Source organism: Coregonus lavaretus, assembly GCF_964263955.1.
Source record: "Coregonus lavaretus genome assembly, chromosome: 17".
In the NCBI taxonomy this organism is placed as follows: domain Eukaryota; kingdom Metazoa; phylum Chordata; class Actinopteri; order Salmoniformes; family Salmonidae; genus Coregonus; species Coregonus lavaretus.
This window is the reverse complement of record NC_140004.1, coordinates 50,653,269-50,672,062: the sequence shown is the minus strand read 5'-3', so window position 1 is coordinate 50,672,062 and position 18,794 is coordinate 50,653,269. Positions and strand designations below refer to the sequence as shown.

Here is an 18,794-nt window from a genome sequence, read left to right as displayed (position 1 = left end):
CACACTCCCCCTATATCCTAACCCCTCCCATAGCACCACACTCCCCCTATATCCTAACCCCTTCCATAGCACCACACTCCCCCTAACTCCTATCCCCTCCCATAGCACCACACTCCCCCTATATCCTAACCCCTCCCATAGCACCACACTCCCCCTATATCCTAACCCCTCCCATAGCACCACACTCCCCTATTTCCTAACTCCTAACCCCTCCCAGAGCACCACACTCCCCCTAGCTTCTAACCCCTCCCATAGCACCACACCCCCCCTATATCCTAACCCCTCCCATAGCACCACACCCCCCCTAACTCCTAACCCCTCCCATAGCACCACACTCCCCTATTTCCTAACCCCTCCCATAGCACCACACTCCCCCTAGCTTCTAACCCCTCCCATAGCACCACACCCCCTAGCTTCTAACCCCTCCCATAGCACCACACTCCCCTATTTCCTAACCCCTCCCATAGCACCACACTACCCCTATATCCTAACCCCTCACATAGAACCACACTCCCCCTAGATCCTAACCCCTCACATAGAACCACACTCCCCCTAACTCCTAACCCCTCCCATAGGGGGACTGTGGTGCTATGGGAGGGGTTAGGAGCACCAACTTGCTACACTGAGACAAGGCTGAGTATAGCCCACAAATATTACCACCACCGCACGAGCTCGAGGTGGCGCAAGACCGGACAAGAAGATCACGTCAGTGACTCAACCCACTCAAGTCGAGTATAACGCAATAACCCTGGCACGACGTGACGCACCCCTCCTAGGGACGGCATGGAAGAGCACTAGTAAGGCAGTGACTCAGCCCCCGTAATAGGGTCAGAGGCAGAGAATCCCAGTGGAGAGAGGGGAGCCGGCCAGGCAGAGACAGCAAGGGCGGTTCGTCACTCCAGTGCCTTGCTGGTCACCTTCGCACCCCTGGGCCAGACTACACTCAATCATAGGACCTACTGAAGAGATGAGTCTTCAGTAAAGACTTAAGGTCGAGACTGAGTCTGCGTCTCTCACATGGATAGGCAGACCATTCCATAAAATGGAGCTCTATAGGAGAAAGCCCTGCCTCCAGCTGTTTGCTTCGACATTTGAGGGACAATAAGGAGGCCTGCGTCTTGTGACCGTAGCGTATGTTTAGGTATGTACGGCAGGACCAAATCAGAGAGGTAGGTAGGAGCAAGTCGGAACCGTTCTGTATGGTAGGCGGAAGGATCTGTCATCGACCAGGTGGATACGGTGAACATAACCCCTGGCTTCTCCGCAGTCCAGATTATGTCTTGAGAAGATGTCTTCATATTTTGTGATGGCATTCACAAGCTTCTCCTTCCACTAGTCAGTCACTTGGCATCCATCAATGTCGATGTCTCCTAATCCTAGATCTGACAATCTTTGTTTCAGGTTGTGGCAGCCATTGTCATCCTGCTTCTGTTCCACTGGGGTTTTCCTCACCTCATGAAGGCCCTGGAAGATTGTTGCATCCTCAACAGCCAAGCATGTGGACACATCGGCCAGCTTCATATTACGTCTTAGAGTGAGATGTTTATCTGAACAGTTTACTACCTTTAAAGGGACCCAGCCATCTCCCCACATGGGCGTAATAACTCTAAAACACAAGTATGTATCTGGGCATGACCTTTGACCTGGTAGGCTCGACTATTGCAGTGCTGCCTGGAGACAATGCCACATTTGTAGGAAGTTTACCCCAAGCTAAGTGTTCAGTCTTGGGGAAAAGAGTTACAGCTTGAGTGAGCTTCACGGTCCCAATCTTGCTATCAACTTCCTGTCCCTTCCATCTTGTGACACTAGTCATCATCTGCAGAAACTGCTCACCCTCTAGTGAGTGAGTCTGGCCATCCATGTTGTTGACTAGCTTCCAGTATTTGTCAGTGCCCTTCATATCATGCAATAGATGCTTAATGACATTCGATCCCAGGATAAGATCATCACGCTGTCCAGGAATAACTAGGGTGGGCACTTTAACATCAATCCCATAGATCTGCATCTCCAAGTCATAGAAACACTTTGGTGAGGCCTTCTTCCCCCCACAACCCACTAACTCTTTAGGAGGCTGATATTGCTGAGGAAGGGCACCTGCTTCCAAAAGTCTCTGCTCAGTAGGTTCACTCAATGTACAGGCCATAGACCCAGTGTCAAGCATGCCCTTAAGCTGCACTTTCCCATGTACAGACACAGAGGTGGAAAACAAATCTGAAAAAGCCTCAACCTCTTGTGAACCAAACATAACAATTGTTTCTCCTCCTTTCGCATCAGAACACAACATCTCATATGTTTTCTCGAGATCATCAGATTCTTTCTTGGGGGCAGACAGTTGAACACCCACATTTCCCCCTTTCACCTGTGGGCGTGTCAGTTTAACGGTTGCTGCTGTAGTGGGTTTCTCTGCTGCTGTAGTGGGTTTCTCTGCTGCTGTAGTGGGTTTCTCTGCTGCTGTAGTGGGTTTCTCTGCTGCTGTAGTGGGTTTCTCTGCTGCTGTAGTGGGTTTCTCTGCTGCTGTAGTGGGTTTCTCTGCTGCTGTGTTGGGCGTCTCTCACCGCCGGGATTGGCAAAGCGTTCCCCCTGTTTTGGACAATTTGACTTCCAATGATCTGGGGAAAAGCACCAGAGGCACAGGTTCTCATGTCTACAGTGCATCACAGTGGAGTGATCTACGCCTGAAGGGCTGGGCGGGGAAAGATGGCGCCCTGGCCTATGTCTGTGAAACCATAACAGGTGGTGTGCTCTTCTCTAAGGTACGTTCAAGCAGGTGAATGAGCCTCTCGATACTTGCACTCTGCCCATCTTGTTTGGCGCTTGATGTGAGAGAAGTGTCACTGCACGCACCCCCATTGGCCCCACATTCAAACTGAGTTGTCTGGGGATGTACGGTTACTTGCTTTGAGGATACTGCGGTAGAATGACACATGGTGTCCTTTCTGCGGCGTTCATGTTCATAGATTCTCTCCTGTACTTCACTCTCAATCCATTTCTCAGCAGACTTGTATTGGAATACTGCTGCCTGTTAGGGGGCAGGGCAATACAGTGGCTTGCGATTCACCCCCCTTGGCCTTTTTCCTATTTTGTTTCCTTACAACCTGGAATTAAAATGGATTTTGTGGGGATTTGTAGCATTTGATTTACACAACAGGCCTACCTCTTTGAAGATGCAAAATATTTTTTATTTTGAAACAAACAAGAAATAAGACAAAAAACTGAAAACTTGAGCGTGCATAACTGTTCACCCCCCCCCCCCACCCAAGTCAATACTTTGTAGAGCCACCTATTGCAGCAATTACAGCTGCAAGTCTCTTGGGGTATGTCTCTATAAGCTTGGCACATCTAGCCACTGGGATTTTTGCCCATTCTTCAAGGCAAAATTGCTACAACTCCTTCAAGTTGGATGGGTTCCGCTGGTGTACAGCAATCTTTAAGTCATACCACAGATTCTCAATTGGATTGAGGTCTGGGCTTTGACTATGCCATTCCAAGACATTTAAATGTTTCCCCTTAAACCACTCAAGTGTTGCTTTAGCAGTATGCTTACGGTCATTGTCCTGCTGGAAGGTGAACCTCCGTCCCAGTCTCAAATCTCTGGAAGACTGAGACAGGTTTCCTTCAAGAATTTCCCTCTATTTAGCGCCATCCATCATTCCTTCAATTCTGACCAGTTTCCCAGTCCCTGCTGATGAAAAACAACCCCACAGCATGATGCTGCCACCACCATGCTTCACTGTGGGGATGGTGTTCTCGGGGTGATGAGAGGTGTTGGGTTTGCGCCAGACATAGCGTTTTCCTTGATGGGCAAAAAGCTCAATTTTAGTCTCTTCTGACCAGAGTACCTTCTTCCATATGTTTGGGCAGTCTCCCATATGCCTTTTGGCGAACACCAAACATGTTTGCTTATTTCTTTTCTTTAAGCTATGGTTTTTTTCTGGCCACTCTTCCGTAAAGCCCAGCTCTGTGGAGTGTACAGCTTAAAGTGGTCCTATGGACAGATACTCCAATCTCCGCTGTGGAGCTTTGCAGCTCCTTCAGGGTTATCTTTGGTCTCTTTGTTGCCTCTCTGATGAATGCCCTCCTTGCCTGGTCTGTGAGTTTTGGTGGGCGGCCCTCTCTTGGCAGGTTTGTTGTGGTGCCATATTCTTTCAATTTTTTAATAATAGATTTAATGGTGCTCCGTGGGATGTTGAAAGTTTCTGATATTTTTTAAAATAAACCAACCCTGATCTGTACCACAACTTTGTCCCTGACCTGTTTGGAGAGCTCCTTGGTCTTCATGGTGCCGCTTGCTTGGTGGTGCCCATTGCTTAGTGGTGTTGCAGACTTTGGGGCCTTTCAGAACAGGTGTATATATACTGAGATCATGTGACACACTTAGATTGCACACAGGTGGACTTTATTTAACTAATTCTGTGACTTCTGAAGGTAATTGGTTGCACCAGATCTTATTTAGGGGCTTCATAGCAAAGGGGGTGAATACATATGCACGCACCACTTTGCCGTTATTTATTTTTTAGAATTTTATGAAACAAGTAATTTTTTCATTTCACTTCACCAATTTGGACTATTTTGTGTATGTCCATTACATGAAATCCAAAATAAAAATCTATTTAAATTACAGGTTGTAATGCAACAAAATAGGAAAAACACCAAGGGGGATGAATACTTTTGCAAGGCACTGTATGTTACAAACATCAATGACGACATCTGAGTTGGAGTCAATCTTCTTACCTTGTCTCTTAAGGCCCTTGTCAGCGTCATCTATGGCCTTGTTCAATCAAACCCAATACTCCATAACAGCCTCTCCGGGTACAGGTTTAGTATTGTAAAAATCAGCTAAAGGCATGCATGAGTAGCCCAATTCGCTGAAATTCGATCTCTGGCTTCTCTTTAGGATCAACAGTTGTCCCATTGCGTACATTTATCTTTACCATGTTTCTTGCTTTGCCAGATAATCAACTAATCCCATCCGATTGTTCCCCAACAGGACATCCCTTCCTCAAGTATATTCTCATCAACTCCTCCCATTCATGAATGGAGCATTTGTCTGTACCATCTCCTCTATATGTAGGAGGTTCCTTCACATCTGATTGCATGTTGAACTTCATTTTACTGAGGTCTACATATCCTGCTGACTCGGAGTGATGATCACTTATCGTCTCTGTACTTACTGGTGGCTCATGAGTGGACCTACCACTCTGCATTTCCTCCTTAATGGAGCCCCCTACTTCCCGGGCTAGCTGAGTCACCAGCTCAGCTAAACCATCTACAGGGGCATTTTGATTAACACTAGATGAAGGGCTTTCATCAGTATTTTTAGTGGAGCAAAACATGGGGGAACCTACACGCTTTACATGGGTTTGATCAGGGTATGAGAAAAACCTCCCCCTCCCAGCAGTGCATTTGTGTTCATCATCACCATTATAAGATGCCATGTCACTAAACCACTAATGTTATGTTAACATTTCTGTTGGTGAACACACTTCTATGTTAGTTAACCATAAACAGCACTTTCAATACATCGTTTTCAGAAAAGAAAATAGATTGCAGTTCCGCTTTTTGCCACAAGGCAGCAGGAGTACCTCAATGATGTAAACAGTCTCTAGAGCAGCAGTGCCGCGGTGATTGAGCTGACGTCGATCAACGATGAATCCGGGTCTAGAAGGCCCCAATGTAACCGGCGCTGTACTGCCCCGCTGTATCTCTGCGTTGTGTGTGATTGATTGGGACTATAGACGTGGACTTCGGAGATCAGGCTGTTTTAATGAATCAGAATTCTCTCTCTGCATCCAAAAGAAAAGACAAAACCTTTTGTAGAGCACAAATATGTTCTGCCAATAGTCACCTCTCTCTCTCCTCTCTCATCAAAATTATTTTACTATACAAAAATGAGTACAGCCTCTCCTTATAATGTATCAACACATAACATACATTTAACATAGATAAAACCACATACCTGCATCCAAAAGAAAATCCAAAACCTTTGTAGAGCACAAATATGTTCTGCCAATAGTCGCCTCTTTTACAACAGACGCACAATACAAAGGACTGGGATCAGTGGAGGAGCTAGCCATCGTTCACACATACAATACCTTAGCTAGCTAGTAACCACATGTTGAACTGAACTGGGATCAGTGGAGGAGCCTAGCCATCGTTCACATATACAATACCTTAGCTAGCTAGTAACCACATGTTGAATTCAGAATGTTCATATCATCCTAACAAGTACAATTACAATAGCATCTTGACAATACCATCCACTTATGAGTAAACTCTAAATATACAACATTATGTGTCATGACTTTGTGCTTAAAGGAATCGTACTTTTCTGAAGACGACAGACAAAGCGTGCCTACCTCTCCTTAGCACGCAGGGCTAAACGTAAGTACACACTCCCCTATTCCCCAGGATGCAGCCTGATAACAAATCAACATGCTATATTAATATATGAACCTGGTGGAATTCACAAAGTATTTTAACACCAGCTCTGCACCCTCCGCTGCAACCTGCCATGTCCCCCCCCGCTTCTCCTTCACCCAAATTCAGACAGCTGATGTTCTGAAAGAGCTGCTAAATCTGGACCCCTACAAATCAGCTGGGCAAAACAATCTGGACCTTTTCTTTCTAAAATTAGCCGCCGAAATTGTCGCAACCCCTATTACTAGCCTGTTCAACCTCTCTTTCGTTATCGTCTGAGATCCCCAGAGATTAGACACTCTAGATCCAAACTGTTACAGACCTATATCCATCCTGCACTGCCTTTCGAAAGTATTTGAAAGCCTAGTTAACAAACAGATCACCGACCATTTCGAATCCCACCGTACCTTCTCCGCTATGCAATCTGGTTTCCGAGCTGGTCATGGGTGCACCTCAGCCACGCTCAAGGTCCTAAACGATATAATAACCGCGATCGATAAAAGACAGTACTCTGCAGCCGTCTTCATCGACCTGGCCAAGGCTTTTGACTCTGTCAATCACCGCATTCTTATTGGCAGACTAAATAGCCTTGGTTTCTCAAATGACTGCCTCGCCTGGTTCACCAACTACTTCTCAGATAGAGTTCAATGTGTCAAATCGGAGGGCCTGTTGTCTGGACCTCTGGCAGTCTATATGGGGGTGCCACAGGGTTAAATTCTCGGGCCGACTCTTTTCTCTGTGTATATTAATGATGTCGCTCTTGCTGCTGGTGACTCTCAGATCCACCTCTATGCAGATGACACCATTTTGTATACATCTGGCCCTTCATTGGACAATGTGTTAACAAACCTCCAAACGAGCTTCAATGCCATACAACACTCCTTCCGTAGCCTCCAACTGCTCTTAAACGCTAGTAAAACTAAACGCATGCTCTTCAATCGAACGCTGCTTGCACCCGCCCGCCCGCCCGACTAGAATCACTACTCTCGACGGGTCTGACTTAGAATATGTGGACAACTACAAATACCTAGGTGTCTGGTTAGACTGTAAACTCTCCTTCCAGACTCACATTAAGCATCTCCAATCCAAAGTTAAATCTAGAATTGGCTTCCTATTTCGCAATAAAGCCTCCTTCACTCATGCTGCTAAACATGCCCTCGTAAAACGGACTATCCTACAGATCCTTGACTTCGGCGATGTCGCTGTAGCTCAGTTGGTAGAGCGTGGCGCTTGCAACGCCAGGGTTGTGGGTTCGTTTCCCACGGGGGGCCAGTTGGTAGAGCATGGTGCTTGCAACGCCAGGGTTGTGGGTTCGTTTCCCACGGGGGGCCAGTTGGTAGAGCATGGTGCTTGCAACGCCAGGGTTGTGGGTTCGTTTCCCACGGGGGGCCAGTTGGTAGAGCGTGGCGCTTGCAACGCCAGGGTTGTGGGTTCGTTTCCCACGGGGGGCCAGTTGGTAGAGCGTGGCGTTTGCAACGCCAGGGTTGTGGGTTCGTTTCCCACGGGGGGCCAGTTGGTAGAGCGTGGCGCTTGCAACGCCAGAGTTGTGGGTTCGTTTCCCACGGGGGGCCAGTTGGTAGAGCGTGGCGCTTGCAACGCCAGGGTTGTGGGTTCGTTTCCCACGGGGGGCCAGTTGGTAGAGCGTGGCGCTTGCAACGCCAGGGTTGTGGGTTCGTTTCCCACGGGGGGCCAGTTGGTAGAGCGTGGCGCTTGCAACGCCAGGGTTGTGGGTTCGTTTCCCACGGGGGGCCAGTATGAAAAATTTATGCACTCACTAACTGTAAGTCGCTCTGGATAAGAGCGTCTGCTAAATGACTAAAATCTAAATTTAAATTTACAAAATAGCTTCCAACACTCTACTCAGCAAATTGGATGTAGTCTATCACAGTGCCATCCGTTTTGTCACCAAAGCCCCTTACACTACCCACCACTGTGACCTGTATGCTCTCGTTGGCTGGCCCTCACTACATATTCGTCATCAAGCCCACTGGCTCCAGGCCATCTATAAATCACTTCTAGGCAAATCCCCGCCTTATCTTAGATCATTGGTCACCATAGCAACACCCACCCGTAGTATGCGTTCCAGCAGGTATATCTCACTGGTCATCCCCAAAGCCAACACCTCCTTTGGCCGCCATTCCTTCCAGTTCTCTGCTGCAAATGACTGGAATGAACTGCAAAAATCTCTGAAGCTGGAGACTCTTATCTCCCTCACTAACTTTAAGCATCAGTTGTCAGAGCAGCTTACCGATCACTGCACCTGTACACAGCCCATCTGTAATTAGCCCACCCAACTACCTCATCCCCATATTGTTATTTATTTTGCTCATTTGCACCCCAGTATCTCTATTTGCACATCTATCATTCCAGTATTAATACTAAATTGTAATTATTTTGCACTATGGCCTATTTATTGCCTTACCTCCATAATTTACTACATTTGCACACACTGTTTATATATTTTCTGTTTGTATTTTTGACTTTATGTTTTCTTTACCCCATATGTAACTCTGTGTTGTTGTTTTCACACTGCTTTGCTTTATCTTGGCCAGGTCGCAGTTGTAAATGAGAACTTGTTCTCAACTGGCTTACCTGGTTAAATAAAGGTGAAATAAAATTAAAACTAGCACATGTTAGCTAGGTAGGTAAATTAGGCTAACCAGCTATCTAAATCTAGCACATGTTAGCTAGGTATGTAAGTTAGCTGGTTAGCCTATCTAAATCTTGTATTTATCATGGCCAGATTATGTGCCCAGGGGCCTCGACCCCCAGGGAGACCCCATTTGATTTTATTGAGTCACCCAGGTATCATAGGAACACACAAGACATGGCAATACAATTTTATTTGATTTGACATGGCAAAATGTGTGGAATTGCAGGAAATTAGCTTTAATACTTCAAAATGTTCTCTCGGCCCATGGAAAAATGTGTAGAATTGCAGGAAATTAGCTTTAAAAGGGGAAAATGTCCTTTCCGCCAACAAGAGCGGTATGAAAAGTTTGAACAGTTTGGGGTCGGCATGGGCTGTGCGGTGGGTTTTTTGTTGATAAATGACAATATCCATCCAGACCTTTTACCACACAGGACATTTGTGTGACTGAACCTATTTGAGTACCCCTGCACTACCTGATAGATGTGTTTGTGTAATTTAGAAAATGTATAATGACGATAAAGTGAATGTTTCTCCCCTCTCCTCAGCCCCTCTAACGGCGGTGGGGACTGTCCCGGGGTGAATTATGAGTTCCAGCTATGTAACACCGAGGACTGCCCCAAACACTTTGAGGACTTCAGGGCCCAGCAGTGCCAGCTACGCAACTCCCACTTTGAGTTCCAGAACACCAAACACCACTGGCTGCCCTATGAGCACCCTGACTGTGAGTAGTGTGTACTCTTAGAAAAAAGGTTTCTTCAGCTGTCCCCATAGGATAACCCTTTCTGTTTCCAGGTAGAACCTTTTTCACAGAACCGAAAAGGGTTCTTCAAAGGGTTCTCCAATGGGGACAGCTGAATAACCCGTTTAGGTTTTAGATAGCACCTTTTTTTCTAAGAGTGTATGTGTGTGTTTGTTGTGTGTGTTTTTCATGGAGCACCACTGTGCCTCATCGTGCCCTGTTAGCCAGCCATGGAGCACCACTGTGCCTCATCGTGCCCTATTAGCCAGCCATGGAGCACCACTGTGCCTCATCGTGCCCTGTTAGCCAGCCATGGAGCACCACTGTGCCTCATCGTGCCCTGTTAGCCAGCCATGGAGCACCACTGTGCCTCATCGTGCCCTGTTAGCCAGCCATGGAGCACCACTGTGCCTCATCATGCCCTATTAGCCAGCCATGGAGCACCACTGTGCCTCATCATGCCCTGTTAGCCAGCCATGGAGCACCACTGTGCCTCATCGTGCCCTATTAGCCAGCCATGGAGCACCACTGTGCCTCATCGTGCCCTGTTAGCCAGCCATGGAGCACCACTGTGCCTCATCGTGCCCTGTTAGCCAGCCATGGAGCACCACTGTGCCTCATCGTGCCCTATTAGCCAGCCATGGAGCACCACTGTGCCTCATCGTGCCCTGTTAGCCAGCCATGGAGCACCACTGTGCCTCATCGTGCCCTGTTAGCCAGCCATGGAGCACCACTGTGCCTCCTGAAAACACCTCTTTCCACAGAGCTGTGTGTGGTGGGGGGGGGGTGCTTGCATCAAATCAAATCAGTGCAGTAGTATCTAACAATTCACAACAATACACACAAATCTAAAAGTAAAATAATGGAATTAAGAAATATATAAATATTAGGACGAGCAATGTCGGAGTGGCATTGACTAGAATACAGTAGAAAAGAATACAGTATATGCATATGAGATGAGTAAAGCAGTATGTAAAAATTATTAAAGTGACTAGTGTTCCATTATTAAAGTGGCCAGTGATTCCATGTCTATGTATATAGGGCAGCAGCCTCTAAGGTGTAGGGTTGAATAACCGGGTGTTAGCTGGCTAGTGACAGTGACTAAGTTCAGGGCAGGGTACTGGGTGGATGCCGGCTAGTGACAGTGACTAAGTTCAGGGCAGGGTACTGGGTGGATGCCGGCTAGTGACAGTGACTAAGTTCAGGGCAGGGTACTGGGTGGATGCCGGCTAGTGACAGTGACTAAGTTCAGGGCAGGGTACTGGGTGGAGGCCGGCTAGTGACAGTGACTAAGTTCAGGGCAGGGTACTGGGTGGAGGCCGGCTAGTGACAGTGACTAAGTTCAGGGCAGGGTACTGGGTGGAGGCCTGCTAGTGACAGTGACTAAGTTCAGGGCAGGGTACTGGGTGGTAGCCGGCTAGTGACAGTGACTAAGTTCAGGGCAGGGTACTGGGCGGAGGCCGGCTAGTGACAGTGACTAAGTTCAGGGCAGGGTACTGGGTGGAGGCCGGCTAGTGACAGTGACTAAGTTCAGGGCAGGGTACTGGGTGGAGGCCGGCTAGTGACAGTGACTAAGTTCAGGGCAGGGTACTGGGTGGATGCCGGCTAGTGACAGTGACTAAGTTCAGGGCAGGGTACTGGGTGGATGCCGGCTAGTGACAGTGACTAAGTTCAGGGCCTCACCCCCATAATCATCCCTCTGGCTAGCTTGGGTTTGTCCTCACCCACCGTAATCATCCCTCTGGCTAGCTTGGGTTTGTACTCACCCCCCATAATCATCCCTCTGGCTAGCTTGGGTTTGTACTCACCCCCAGTAATCATCCCTCTGGCTAGCTTGGGTTTGTACTCACCCCCATAATCATCCCTCTGGCTAGCTTGGGTTTGTACTCACCCCCGTAATCATCCCTCTGGCTAGCTTGGGTTTGTCCTCACCCCCCGTAATCATCCCTCTGGCTAGCTTGGGTTTGTGCTCACCCCCCATAATCATCCCTCTGGCTAGCTTGGGTTTGTCCTCACCCCCCATAATCATCCCTCTGGCTAGCTTGGGTTTGTCCTCACCCCCCGTAATCATCCCTCTGGCTAGCTTGGGTTTGTCCTCACCCCCAATAATCATCCCTCTTGCTAGCTTGGGTTTGTACTCACCCCCAATAATCATCCCTCTGGCTAGCTTGGGTTTGTACTCACCCCCCATAATTATCCCTCTGGCTAGCTTGGGTTTGTCCTCACCCCCCGTAATCATCCCTCTGGCTAGCTTGGGTTTGTCCTCACCCCCCGTAATCATCCCTCTGGCTAGCTTGGGTTTGTGCTCACCCCCCGTAATCATCCCTCTGGCTAGCTTGGGTTTGTCCTCATCCCCCATAATCATCCCTCTGGCTAGCTTGGGTTTGTACTCACCCCCAGTAATCATTCCTCTGGCTAGCTTGGGTTTGTCCTCACCCCCCATAATCATCCCTCTGGCTAGCTTGGGTTTGTACTCACCCCCATAATCATCCCTCTGGCTAGCTTGGGTTTGTACTCACCCCCAATAATCATCCCTCTGGCTAGCTTGGGTTTATCCTCACCCCCCATAATCATCCCTCTGGCTAGCTTGGGTTTGTACTCACCCCCCATAATCATCCCTCTTGCTAGCTTGGGTTTGTACTCACCCCCCATAATCATCCCTCTTGCTAGCTTGGGTTTGTACTCACCCCCAATAATCATCCCTCTGGCTAGCTTGGGTTTGTACTCACCCCCAATAATCATCCCTTTGGCTAGCTTGGGTTTGTACTCACCCCCCATAGTCATCCCTCTGGCTAGCTTGGGTTTGTCCTCACCCCCAATAATCATCCCTCTGGCTAGCTTGGGTTTGTACTCACTCCCCATAATCATCCCTCTGGCTAGCTTGGGTTTTTACTCACCCCCCATAGTCATCCCTCTGGCTAGCTTGGGTTTGTACTCACCCCCAATAATCATCCCTCTGGGTAGCTTGGGTTTGTCCTCACCCCCAGTAATCATCCCTCTGGCTAGCTTGGGTTTGTACTCACCCCCCATAATCATCCCTCTGGCTAGCTTGGGTTTGTACTCACCCCCCATAATCATCCCTCTTGCTAGCTTGGGTTTGTACTCACCCCCAATAATCATCCCTCTGGCTAGCTTGGGTTTGTCCTCACCCCCCATAGTCATTCCTCTGGCTAGCTTGGGTTTGTCCTCACCCCCAGTAATCATCCCTCTGGCTAGCTTGGGTTTGTACTCACCCCCAATAATCATCCCTCTGGCTAGCTTGGGTTTGTCCTCACCCCCCGTAATCATCCCTCTGGCTAGCTTGGGTTTGTCCTCACCCCCCCTAGTCATTCCTCTGGCTAGCTTGGGTTTGTCCTCACCCCCATAATCATCCCTCTGGCTAGCTTGGGTTTGTCCTCACCCCCAGTAATCATCCCTCTGGCTAGCTTGGGTTTGTCCTCACCCCCCATAGTCATTCCTCTGGCTAGCTTGGGTTTGTCCTCACCCCCATAATCATCCCTCTGGCTAGCTTGGGTTTGTCCTCACCCCCCATAGTCATTCCTCTGGCTAGCTTGGGTTTGTCCTCACCCCCATAATCATCCCTCTGGCTAGCTTGGGTTTGTCCTCACCCCCATAATCATCCCTCTGGCTAGCTTGGGTTTGTCCTCACCCCCAGTAATCATCCCTCTGGCTAGCTTGGGTTTGTCCTCACCCCCTGTAATCATCCCTCTGGCTAGCTTGGGTTTGTTCTCACCCCCCATAATCATCCCTCTGGCTAGCTTGGGTTTGTCCTCACCCCCAATAATCATCCCTCTGTCTAGCTTATGTTTGTCCTCAGCCCCCATAGTCATCCCTCTGGCTAGCTTGTGTTTGTACTCACCCCCAGTAATCATCCCTCTGGCTAGCTTGGGTTTGTCCTCACCCCCATAATCATCCCTCTGGCTAGCTTGGGTTTGTCCTCACCCCCAGTAATCATCCCTCTGGCTAGCTTGGGTTTGTACTCACCCCCCATAATCATCCCTCTGGCTAGCTTGGGTTTGTACTCACCCCCCATAATCATCCCTCTGGCTAGCTTGGGTTTGTCCTCACCCCCAGTAATCATCCCTCTGGCTAGCTTGGGTTTGTCCTCACCCCCCATAGTCATTCCTCTGGCTAGCTTGGGTTTGTCCTCACCCCCATAATCATCCCTCTGGCTAGCTTGGGTTTGTCCTCACCCCCCATAGTCATTCCTCTGGCTAGCTTGGGTTTGTCCTCACCCCCATAATCATCCCTCTGGCTAGCTTGGGTTTGTCCTCACCCCCATAATCATCCCTCTGGCTAGCTTGGGTTTGTCCTCACCCCCAGTAATCATCCCTCTGGCTAGCTTGGGTTTGTCCTCACCCCCTGTAATCATCCCTCTGGCTAGCTTGGGTTTGTACTCACCCCCCATAATCATCCCTCTGGCTAGCTTGGGTTTGTCCTCACCCCCAATAATCATCCCTCTGTCTAGCTTATGTTTGTCCTCAGCCCCCATAGTCATCCCTCTGGCTAGCTTGTGTTTGTACTCACCCCCAGTAATCATCCCTCTGGCTAGCTTGGGTTTGTCCTCACCCCCATAATCATCCCTCTGGCTAGCTTGGGTTTGTCCTCACCCCCAGTAATCATCCCTCTGGCTAGCTTGGGTTTGTACTCACCCCCCATAATCATCCCTCTGGCTAGCTTGGGTTTGTCCTCACCCCCAGTAATCATCCCTCTATTTAGCTTGGGTTTATCCTCACCCCCAATAATCATCCCTCTGGCTAGCTTGGGTTTGTCCTCACCCCCAATAATCATACCTCTGGCTCGCTTGGGTTTATCCTCACCCCCAATAATCATCCCTCTGGCTAGCTTGGGTTTGTACTCACCCCCAATAATCATCCCTCTGGCTAGCTTGGGTTTGTACTCACCCCCCATAATCATCCCTCTGGCTAGCTTGGGTTTGTACTCACCCCCCATAATCATCCCTCTTGCTAGCTTGGGTTTGTACTCACCCCCAATAATCATCCCTCTGGCTAGCTCGGGTTTGTCCTCACCCCCCATAGTCATTCCTCTGGCTAGCTTGGGTTTGTCCTCACCCCCAGTAATCATCCCTCTGGCTAGCTTGGGTTTGTCCTCACCCCCCATAGTCATTCCTCTGGCTAGCTTGGGTTTGTCCTCACCCCCATAATCATCCCTCTGGCTAGCTTGGGTTTGTCCTCACCCCCAGTAATCATCCCTCTGGCTAGCTTGGGTTAGTCCTCACCCCCCATAGTCATTCCTCTGGCTAGCTTGGGTTTGTCCTCACCCCCATAATCATCCCTCTGACTAGCTTGGGTTTATCCTCACCCCCAATAATCATCCCTCTGGCTAGCTTGGGTTTGTACTCACCCCCAATAATCATCCCTCTGGCTAGCTTGGGTTTGTCCTCACCCCCCGTAATCATCCCTCTGGCTAGCTTGGGTTTGTCCTCACCCCCCCTAGTCATTCCTCTGGCTAGCTTGGGTTTGTCCTCACCCCCATAATCATCCCTCTGGCTAGCTTGGGTTTGTCCTCACCCCCAGTAATCATCCCTCTGGCTAGCTTGGGTTTGTCCTCACCCCCCATAGTCATTCCTCTGGCTAGCTTGGGTTTGTCCTCACCCCCATAATCATCCCTCTGGCTAGCTTGGGTTTGTCCTCACCCCCCATAGTCATTCCTCTGGCTAGCTTGGGTTTGTCCTCACCCCCATAATCATCCCTCTGGCTAGCTTGGGTTTGTCCTCACCCCCATAATCATCCCTCTGGCTAGCTTGGGTTTGTCCTCACCCCCAGTAATCATCCCTCTGGCTAGCTTGGGTTTGTCCTCACCCCCTGTAATCATCCCTCTGGCTAGCTTGGGTTTGTACTCACCCCCCATAATCATCCCTCTGGCTAGCTTGGGTTTGTCCTCACCCCCAATAATCATCCCTCTGTCTAGCTTATGTTTGTCCTCAGCCCCCATAGTCATCCCTCTGGCTAGCTTGTGTTTGTACTCACCCCCAGTAATCATCCCTCTGGCTAGCTTGGGTTTGTCCTCACCCCCATAATCATCCCTCTGGCTAGCTTGGGTTTGTCCTCACCCCCAGTAATCATCCCTCTGGCTAGCTTGGGTTTGTACTCACCCCCCATAATCATCCCTCTGGCTAGCTTGGGTTTGTCCTCACCCCCAGTAATCATCCCTCTATTTAGCTTGGGTTTATCCTCACCCCCAATAATCATCCCTCTGGCTAGCTTGGGTTTGTACTCACCCCCAGTAATCATCCCTCTGGCTAGCTTGGGTTTGTACTCACCCCCCATAATCATCCCTCTGGCTAGCTTGGGTTTGTCCTCACCCCCAGTAATCATCCCTCTATTTAGCTTGGGTTTATCCTCACCCCCAATAATCATCCCTCTGGCTAGCTTGGGTTTGTCCTCACCCCCAATAATCATACCTCTGGCTCGCTTGGGTTTATCCTCACCCCCAATAATCATCCCTCTGGCTAGCTTGGGTTTGTACTCACCCCCAATAATCATCCCTCTGGCTAGCTTGGGTTTGTCCTCACCCCCCGTAATCATCCCTCTGGCTAGCTTGGGTTTGTCCTCACCCCCCGTAATCATCCCTCTGGCTAGCTTGGGTTTGTCCTCACCCCCCATAATCATCCCTCTGGCTAGCTTGGGTTTGTCCTCACCCCCCATAATCATCCCTCTGGCTAGCTTGGGTTTGTCCTCACCCCCCATAGTCATTCCTCTGGCTAGCTTGGGTTTGTCCTCACCCCCAGTAATCATCCCTCTGGCTAGCTTGGGTTTGTCCTCACCCCCCGTAATCATCCCTCTGGCTAGCTTGGGTTTATCCCCACCCCCCGTAATCATCCCTCTGGCTAGCTTGGGTTTGTCCTCACCCCCAGTAATCATTTCTCTGGCTAGCTTGGGTTTGTACTCTCCCCCCATAATCATCCCTCTGGCTAGCTTGGGTTTGTACTCACCCCCCATAATCATCCCTCTGGCTAGCTTGGGTTTATCCTCACCCCCCGTAATCATCCCTCTGGCTAGCTTGGGTTTGTCCTCACCCCCATAATCATCCCTCTGTCTAGCTTGGGTTTGTCCTCACCCCCAGTAATCATCCCTCTGGCTAGCTTGGGTTTGTCCTCACCCCCATAATCATCCCTCTGTCTAGCTTGGGTTTGTCCTCACCCCCAGTAATCATTCCTCTGGCTAGCTTGGGTTTGACAGTGTGTTATTTAGCTGCTATTTACTTCATAATTATCTCCATGATAAACTCCAATGGACAGCCTAAATGACTTCTAAATGACCTGATCAAGTTTTAAATGCTCAATGATTAGCCACTACCTTCGATATCTTTGGTTTAATGAAACAACTATTCAAGTAAACAGTTGGACCAAGGACATACCATCTAAAATACAATATACCTGTACTGACATTGTTTTTATTGCGGTGTTTCAACCAATATGATACCTGTACTGTGTATCAGCCAATTAGAGACCTGTACTGTGTATCAGCCAATAACAGACATATTGTGTTTCAGCCAATAAGAGGTGTCAGCTGTACTGTGTTTCAGCCAATAAGAGGTGTCAGCTGTACTGTGTTTCAGCCAATAAGAGTTGTCAGCTGTACTGTGTTTCAGCCAATAAGAGGTGTCAGCTGTACTGTGTTTCAGCCAATAAGAGGTGTCAGCTGTACTGTGTTTCAGCCAATAAGAGGTGTCAGCTGTACTGTGTTTCAGCCAATAAGAGGTGTCAGCTGTACTGTGTTTCAGCCAATAAGAGGTGTCAGCTGTACTGTGTTTCAGCCAATAAGAGGTGTCAGCTGTACTGTGTTTCAGCCAATAAGAGGTGTCAGCTGTACTGTGTTTCAGCCAATAAGAGGTGTCAGCTGTACTGTGTTTCAGCCAATAAGAGGTGTCAGCTATACTGTGTTTCAGCCAATAAGAGGTGTCAGCTGTACTGTGTTTCAGCCAATAAGAGGTGTCAGCTGTACTGTGTTTCAGCCAATAAGAGGTGTCAGCTGTACTGTGTTTCAGCCAATAAGAGGTGTCAGCTATACTGTGTTTCAGCCAATAAGAGGTGTCAGCTGTACTGTGTTTCAGCCAATAAGAGGTGTCAGCTGTACTGTGTTTCAGCCAATAAGAGGTGTCAGCTGTACTGTGTTTCAGCCAATAAGAGGTGTCAGCTGTACTGTGTTTCAGCCAATACGTTTTTTTATTTTTTTGTTTCGCCTTTATTTAACCAGGTAAGAAGCCAGTTGAGAACAAGTTCTCATTTACAACTGCGACCTGGCCAAGATAAAGCAAAGCAGTGCGGTAAAAAACAACAACACAGAGTTACATATGGGGTAAAGAAAACATAAAGTCAAAAATACAACAGAAAATATATATACAGTGTGTGCAAATGTAGCAAGTTATGGAGGTAAGGCAATAAATAGGCCATAGTGCAAAATAATTACTATTTAGTATTAACACTGGAATGATAGATGTGCAAGAGATGAAGTGCAAATAGAGATACTGGGGTGCAAATGAGCAAAATATATAACAATATATGGATGAGGTAGTTGAGTGGGCTAATTTCAGATGGGCTGTGTACAGGTGCAGTGATCGGTAAGCTGCTCTGACAACTGATGCTTAAAGTTAGTGAGGGAGATAAGAGTCTCCAGCTTCAGAGATTTTTGCAATTCGTTCCAGTCATTGGCAGCAGAGAACTGGAAGGAATGGCGGCCAAAGGAGGTGTTGGCTTTGGGAATGACCAGTGAGATATACCTGCTGGAGCGCATACTACGGATGGGTGTTGCTATGGTAACCAATGAGCTAAGATAAGGCGGGAATTTGCCTAGCAGTGATTTATAGATGGCCTGGAGCCAGTGGGTTTGGCAACGAATATGTAGTGAGGACCAGCCAACAAGAGCGTACAGGTCACAGTGGTGGGTAGTATATGGGGCTTTGGTGACAAAATGGATGGCACTGTGATAGACTACATCCAATTTGCTGAGTAGAGTGTTGGGG

The 18,794-nt window shown here is 48.6% G+C and overlaps 1 protein-coding gene across 1 annotated transcript in view; it reads left to right on the top strand.

Moving 5' to 3' along the window:
- The window catches only part of LOC311144426 (A disintegrin and metalloproteinase with thrombospondin motifs 3-like), a gene marked incomplete at both ends in the record, with an annotated part of 287,624 nt that overhangs the window by 157,606 nt on the left and 111,224 nt on the right, over positions 1–18,794 (top strand). Inside the window, one exon of the mRNA XM_084180433.1 lies at positions 9,616–9,791. Within this exon, the coding sequence (XP_084036559.1) occupies positions 9,616–9,791 (176 nt within the window). The remainder of the gene's footprint in view (positions 1–9,615; positions 9,792–18,794) is intronic.